The 8451-nt window shown below is 32.4% G+C and overlaps 1 protein-coding gene across 5 annotated transcripts in view; it reads right to left on the minus strand.

Moving 5' to 3' along the window:
• Window positions 1-8451, minus strand: part of VPS13C (vacuolar protein sorting 13 homolog C) — a 198977-nt gene that overhangs the window by 80239 nt on the left and 110287 nt on the right. For all 5 annotated transcript variants that reach the window (XM_017506167.2, XM_017506165.2, XM_017506169.2 and 2 more), the window contains 5 exons: window positions 8064-8180; window positions 7219-7322; window positions 6622-6789; window positions 1508-1812; window positions 402-549 (listed from right to left, as the gene is read on the minus strand). In XM_017506167.2, coding sequence (XP_017361656.1) covers window positions 402-549; window positions 1508-1812; window positions 6622-6789; window positions 7219-7322; window positions 8064-8180 — 842 coding nt within the window. The remainder of the gene's footprint in view (window positions 1-401; window positions 550-1507; window positions 1813-6621; window positions 6790-7218; window positions 7323-8063; window positions 8181-8451) is intronic.

Here is an 8451-nt window from a genome sequence, read left to right on the forward strand (position 1 = left end):
AAAAAAAAAAAAAAAAAAGAAAATAATAATATTTTTTAGTAGACTCCAGCAGATTTTATCTCAGACTCCTTGCGGGTTTTACCAAACAACTAACTAAAATGAAAACAAAGAAAAGTGAGGGAAACAAGGATGATCTCATTTGCAGTTAACAAAGGATTCCCTTTTATTTTTTATTTATTTTTGTCATTTTTGAATAGGAAACAAATCTAGTTTATTCTATTTACTACTTAGGCAAAAGTATACATACAACAAATGTGCAGTAAGAGAAAAGTGGTTTAGCTTTATCAATAATGTAGCATCTTCTACAGTATTACATTCTTCTGATATCCACTACAACTGCACTATGATCAATGATAAAAGCCTATCAAGAAATGTTCATATATTATATACTAGATATTTACCTGCATAGGTTTTAGTTTTCCTTTTATCTCCATCCCTGGAATTTGCACACACCATGCTGCTGCTAAGTTTCGCTGTATGGACAAAAGCATGTTGACTGGTTTTAAAATTTCAATGTCATTTTGTGGCAAGCTAGCCTGCAAAACAGTTCTGAAAGAAAAACAAGAATTTATTTTTTATTTCAAATTTACATTTTAAAATAAGGACTACCCGATGTGTAACAGTTTCCACACAGCCTTTCATAAAGGTTAAAGGCTGCTATCAGAAGTCTTTTAGAACATACTTCTTTTCACAAAATCAATCCAGATCACAATAAAGTTAATATGCAGAGCTATCCAAAACCAAGCCTATATAACACTGATTTCAAAGACATAATTGTCATACACTATGACTACTGCATTATTTACTATTTTTCACAAAGGCTGTTTGATACAGTAAATAGTACATACTGACATGCCAACAAATGCTACATCCTCCTAAAACTGGAAGATAAAGAAAGTAATCTATACTTAGCCCTTAATATGCTATTGGTACTTCTCCAGACTCAAGGGGAAAACTCAACTTCTCTAAAAGTTAAACAAACATATAGTAATAGTCATTCTAGCTTGCCTTCCAACAACCATTGGCATCATCAAATAAGTTCTCTTGTCACTCAATAGAGCCAACACTGTCCTATATGGATTAAATAATCCTTTAGATAACTCACAAAAAATTCCCAAATGTGACAAAGTTTGAAAATAAGAAATGAATCTGAAATTTTTTATGTTAGGAAGTTTTTTTCCCACCCCCCAAAAAAGGAAAGGGTTATGTGCAAAGTAAGAAAAATAAAAAAATTAAATTAAGTATTGAGTAAACTATAATTTTATAATAGCTAATTTTTATAGAATGGAAAAAAATCAAATTATAAGCTTAGTAAGAGAAAATACAGACTCTATAAGGCATACAAATGACTATTAACCACTGACCAAGAAGCTAATGGTCAAGATTTCATAATTAGAAGAAATAAGGAATGAAAACCACAAATTACTAGAATATTTTACCTTAGGCAAAAATTCTATGAAACTCCTATTTCTAGTAAGAAATACACAACTAGATTACATATTTATACCTTGACAGCTTCAACTGAGTGAGTTCAATGTTCATTTTATCAATGACTGGAGGAAGAGAATAATGTTCCATAGGAACCAAGGTAAACGTGTTTTCAACTCTGATTAAACCAAGATCTGCTATAACACCATTAGGTGATACTGAAGACTGAGGAATAATAATAACTGGTGCTTTCAAATTAATATCCATCAAAAGGCGGAAACTCTTTTGAGCCAAGTCTTTCATGCTGGAAGCAGCTCTTTCGGCAGCCTGGACTGTGGCTGTGCTTAAAGCTTCTTTAGCAGTTTGGAAATTGTTGAGGAAGTTCTGTTGGAAGAGACAGGTTTTTAGGGAAAAAGGTAATTATTTTTAAAAGGAAAAACTTTAAAAAGTGTTTACTTTAAAAGGAAAAAATAAACAAAAGAAGTAATATAAAAGAGATGTATAGAAGTAATATAAAAGAGATTTTGTATATGGAGAGAATAAAGTCTAGAAACATACACTCCGAGCTATTAATAACATATGCTCTAAGAAGAAAGAGCTCTTTCTTTCATTTTATATATTTGAGAATTATTGTATTCTTATGACAAATTTTTGCAACAACTCTTTTTTGTTTTCAAGGAAAAGTGATTTTTATTCATTTACATATGTTATCTGTCACCTGTAAACAACTGAGTATGCTACTACTGCTACTGCTATTATTCTCTTGGTAGACTCAAGGTTGACAATAGGACAGCAGCAGCTATATATGCTTCAATCTTACCCTTCTCTGAACCCCCATTACAGCTTTTCAGTATTCCTTAGACCAAGGGTGTTCAATCTTTTGGCTTCCCCAGGCCACACTGGAACAAGAGGAATTGTCTTGAGCCACACAAAAAATACACTAACATTAACGGTAGCTGATAAGCTTAAAAAAAAAAAAATCACAAAAAAACTCATCATGTTTTAAGACAGTTTGCAAATTTGCGCTGGGCCACATTCAAAGCTATCCTGCCGTGGGTTCAACAAGCTTGCCTTAGACACTCCTTAGTTTTATTTTGTTTTGCCTTTGAGAACATGACATTCCAAGATTTTTGCACAACTGAAAAATGGAAAGTGACTACTACTTAAGGCTTTTGTTTTCAGTCTTGGAAAAACAGATAGAGTTAAATAAACTTTGCTCTCACCGTTACTAAATTTAAAAAGTAAATGTATATTGCTCATAGTACACTCAAAATAATTGAATGATCCATTTATATAAGTTCAGTAGATAAATAAAAATAGTGAACATATAAACTAAAGTAGGGGGCTCTTCCAAGCTACACATCAAAAAGATATCTCGAAGTACAAAAAAAAAAATTAAGTGGGATTAAATTGGTTTAGTTATATTCAAAATCTATTTTGTCAAGCAAAATAAGAATTTGAAAGGAAAGATATAGGAAAAATGAAAAAGGATAAATTATTAATACTTTGCTAAGTAAGGAGAACGAAGATATGTGATAAGTTACTCTTGAGTGATGAAGACATCAGAGAAAAAAAAGGTTGAGGTTTTTTTTTTTTAAAGAAAAAATAAGAGAAATGGGATAATGAGAAATCAAGAAAACTTGAGGCTAAATTTCTAGAATGTTGTTCTAAGAAAGAACACTTGATACAACAGACTAGTATATCATTAGGACTGCTGAGCATAGTATAATAGAACACATATACAAATAAATGGTTGAAACTGGCAACTTTACTTCCAGCCTTACCTGGCAGCTATGGGGTGGACCAGAATAGGGGAGTCATGAAGATAAAGGCAATTTAAAAATATCCCTTTTATTCATGAATGTTGATTATTTTAAGTTCAAATTTAAATGAAAGGGAAAGGACAGTACTGTACTACTCTAAAATTGGGTTCTATTCTGTACTGCAGGTAACAGCAATAAAGTTTAGCCTTAGATACTAAGCTTCTGCCGGCTTACTTCTAAAGATTTTTTTTAATGTACTCATGTATAAGGAAGACAATTAATTGTCTACAATCCGGTAATCGTTAGTAAGAGTCAAAATTTATTTATAGTAAGACGAATTTCATCTCAATTTCAACTAAAAACAGAAAAATTTTTCCCAATGAGGATAAGGTCATTCTTAGAAGCAATATTCTTGGTATACATCTATTAATATTACAAAGGCAATCTAATCTTCCCTGGCACCCACTTCCAAATTAGTTACTCTCTAGAAAAATAAACAAGATGGTTTAAGTAGAAATTCATGATTTTAAGAACTCATGAGATTCTGTACATGGGAAACCCTACAGACTCTACCAAAAGGCTCCTGGAATTGACAAACAACATTGGTAAAGTTTCAGGATACAAAATCAATGTACAAAAATCAGTAGTATTTCCATACCCCAATAACATTCAAGCTGAAAGCCAAATGAAAAACGCAATCCTATTTATAATATCCATCAAAAAAACAAAGTACCTATAAACACATCTAACCAAGGAGGTGAAAGATCTCTACAAGGAGAACTAGAAAACACTGCTGAAAGAAATCATAGATGACACAGACAAATAGAAAAACACTCCATGCTCATAGATTGGAAGAATCAATATTGTTAAAATGGCTATACTTCTCAAAGCAATCTATAGATTCAATGTTATACCTATCAAATGACCAATGTCATTTTTCACAGAACTAGAAAAAACTATTCTAAAATTCACATGGAACCAAAAAAGAGCCTAAATAACCAAACCAATCCCAAGCAAAAAGAACAAAGCTAAGGCATCACATTACCTGACTTTATATTATACCATAAAGCTACAGTAATCCAAATAGCATGGTACTGGTACAAAAACAGACAAATAAACCAAGGGAACAGAATTGAGAACCCACAAACAAACCTGTACACCTACAGCCTCCTGTTCTTTAACGAAGTCAACAAAAATAAGCAATGAAGAAAGGATTCCCTATTCAGTAAATGGTGCTGAGAGAGCTGGCTAGCCATAGCAAAAGAATTAAACACTGTTCATTCTATGGTGAAAGAACCCCTACCTTTCATCACATAAAAAATTAACTCAAGACGGATTAAATATTTAAGTGTAAGACCTCAAACTATAAGAATCCCACAAGAAACCTAGGAAACACCATTCTAGACATTGGCTTTGGGAAAGAATTTATGACTAAGTCCTTAAAATCAATTGCAACAAAAATAAAAATTGACAATTGGGACCTAATTATAGAGCTTCTGCACTATAAAAGAAACTTTCAATGAAGTAAACAGACAACCTACAGAATGGAAAAAAATTCGCAAATTAAGTATCTGACAAAGGTCTAACATCCAGAATTTATTAAAAAAAGAAAAGTAAATGAGTGAACAAGCAAAAAAAAAAAAAAAAATCCCATTTAAAAATGGGCAAAAGACATGAACAGACACTTCTCAGAAGAAGACATGCAAACAGCCAACATATGAAAAAATGTTCCACATCACTAATGATCAGAAAAATGCAAATCAAAACCATAATGAGATACTATTTCACATCTGTAAGATAGCAGTTATTAAAAAGTCAAGAAATAACAGATGCTAAGGAGACTGCAGAGAAAAGATAACATTTACATAACTATTTCTGGAAATTTAAATTATTTCAGCCACTGCAGAAAGCAATTTAGAGATTTCTCAGAGAACTCAAAACTACCATTTGACCCAGCAATCCTATTTCTGGGTATATACACAAAAGAAAATAAATTGTTCTCCCAAAAAGACACACGCACTCATCTGTTTATCAAAGCACAATTCACAAAAGCAATGACATGGAATCAACCTAGGTACCCATCAACAGTGGACTAGATAAAGGAAATATGGCATATATACACCACGCATGGAATGCTACATAGCCATAAAAAAGAATGAAATCACATCCTTTGCAGCAACATGAATGCAGCTGGAGACTATCATCCTAAGCAAATTAACGCAGGAACAGAAAATCAAATACTACATATTTTCGATTATAAGTGGGAGCTAAACACTGGGTATTTCATGAACATAACAATGGTAGCAAGAGACACTGGGTCTACTAGAGAGAGAGAGGAAAGGGGGAAAAGGTTGAAAAAATACTGGGTACTATTCTCAGTACTTGGGTGACAGGATCAATCATACCCCCAAACCTCATCATCATGCAATATACTCATGTAACAAACATGCCCATGTATGCCCTGAATCTAAAATATTTGGATCATTAACTGAAATTAAATAGTTGAAATTATCCACTGAGATTAACAACTGAAGTCCAAAAAAGTTGAAATTATTTTTTTTGAAAAATCGTGATTTTAGAAAGCTTTGATAAGCAGCCCTGCTAAGAAGAACAGGCAGATTTAAATCCTTTAGCCCATGTGATACCGTTTGGTTCTGTGTCCCAGCCCAAATCTTATCTCAAATTGTAATCCCCAGGTGTCAAGAGAGGGAACCAGCAGGAGATAACTGAACCATGGGGGCGGTTTCCCCATGCTGTTCTCGTGATAGTGAGTTCTCATGAGATCTGATGGTTTTACAAGGGGCGCTTCCCTCTCCGCTCATTTTTGACTGCTGCCATCTAAGACAAGTCTGCCTTCCCTTTCACCATGACTGTTAAGTGTCCTGAGGCCTCCACAGCTGTGCAGAACAGTGAGTTAATTAAACCTCTTTACTTTATAAATTACCCAGTCTCAGGCAAGTTCTTCATAGCAGTGTGATCACAGACTAATACACCCTGACACTTACATGGAAATAAACAATAGAAAGAAAAGCATTTCATGATCCTGTGGATCACAATCATAACCAAAAGCTGTAAGTTCCGATATGAGTCCTCCAAATGCTTGAAGTTTCCTCAAAAAAATTGTTTTAACTAAATACTCTTAAATATATTTCATTAAACAAGTAACAGTGAAAAGCCCTAAATTAAAACATAAAATATACATTTAAAATGTATACCTATGGAAATGTTAGAGGATTATAGTCTATAACTTCAAAACAGTAATTTTAAAAATTCATTTGGTTAATATCATGAAAAGGATTTAACATTCTGTTCGGCACTCAGGTGCTCATCACATAGCCCTATCAGTGAAGATTTTTACTATCAAGGTTCAGCTATACAAGCAAAGGTATTTGGGCCTCAGTGAAAAATAAATAGATTTTTTAAAACTTACCAAAAGAGACATGAAGAATTTATGCACATAAACAATCTGAATACAACCCACTTTGAAACTAAGTTTGCCATCTACTTTGGACATATCAGCATAGGCCTCTCCTTCTGTAGCATCTGGATAAAGAGTCAGTTGGAACCTAAAGACTTCATCTCCCAAAATAGAGACAGCCTAAAAGTATTACATTAACTGGTTATTATATCAAAAGTGCTGTATAGCCCTTATCAATATATTATAAATAAGTTCTCTTATTACACAATCCTTGATATATAAAGTAGCAATCTATGGTTTCAACCTTAAAAATTATTAGCTGAAAACATTTCGTGTAACAATAACTTCTTCCTATTTCTATAAAAATCATTTTACCAGTAAAAATATCAATCACTTAACTGTTCAGAAATGAATTTTACAAATCAGTGTGTATCAAGAGGCCTAGTCTATATACAATGTGAAAGCCGACTATTAGCATTCTCATCTCCAATTCCTAATAAAGTACCTGGTACACGACAGACAATCAATGTATAGTATGCAAACAAATAATAACATCTCAAATCCAAAGAACAACATAAATTCCAATATAAAAATCTAATTTTTAATCACCTTTTTGTGAATGGACAGCAGATCTACATTCGTAACTATAATATCTTTAAGTCTGGCAAACACATCGGTCTGCTTAGGCTTCACAGAAATAGAGGCATCCATTCCTATAGGAAACACAACATTTATAAACTTTTCACCAATTCAGAGGTATTTAAGTACAATAATATACTGACAAGATATAAAGTGAATAAAAATTACTCATTATTAGACATATTAATGGCATCAACTTTCACGTTTGAGACACCTAAGAAAGATAAGAATACCTTTAGGGATACAGACATCTCCTACAAAAAAGTTGTGGAAACTAAAAAGACAAAAAAATCACCAAGTTTCAAGGAAATTTTCCAAATTAATCATATTTCTCCAAACTTAAATATCCTCTGAACCAGCAAGATCGGCAGTGGTCATTCAGGAAGACAGTATTTGTTAAACAGTGATATTATAAACATTTACTATATTAAAAACTGTTGCTCTAATAACTTAAAAAAAATGAACATCATTTAATGAATACTCTTATTTCTATAATAAACTGTATTAGATACCAGTCCTCTAAGATTTCTCTCCAAAACAAAATTTCTTTGTCATTCTCAATTTCTAAAAGCATAATGATTTCTATAACTGCATAAAAATGTAGATAATACATAATGCATAAGGAATGTCTCAGGTCAGCTATGAATCACAACAAATTTACTTTTAACATTTTAAAGCACATCTTTGAAAAGTTTGCAAAGGCTTCAATGTAAGTAAACCAAAAGAATACTCATAAGAAGTCTACCAGGTACAAGCTCATTTTTCTTAGTTATATAAAGAAACAGAAATACCTACAACAAGAAATAACTACTTACCATGTATTTTAATATCTGCAATGTTACACTTCTGATCACAGATGAAGACATTAAATGCATTTAATTCAGCTGTGACCTTTAAATCAAACACATCTTTTTGGGAAACGTTGCTGGATACTAAAAAGTCACAGAAACCTTCTGATTAGCAAAGGGCAAACATGATAGAATACATACAATAACCTCAAATCCACCAAAATAAAAGAACATAATGTACTCTGAGGAACCAGAACTCCCTCCATTAAGCTAGCATGTAATTAACAGATTTTGGATCAATTATCAAATTCCAATCATACAAAAATTAGCATTTTCCCTTTCAAATTACAAATAAAGGCAACTATGCTTTTTTTTTTTTTTTTTTTTGTGTAGGATTGCCTTGGCTACTCAGGCT

Source organism: Cebus imitator, unplaced genomic scaffold (genome assembly GCF_001604975.1).
Source record: "Cebus imitator isolate Cc_AM_T3 unplaced genomic scaffold, Cebus_imitator-1.0 Scaffold350, whole genome shotgun sequence".
NCBI lineage: Eukaryota > Metazoa > Chordata > Mammalia > Primates > Cebidae > Cebus > Cebus imitator.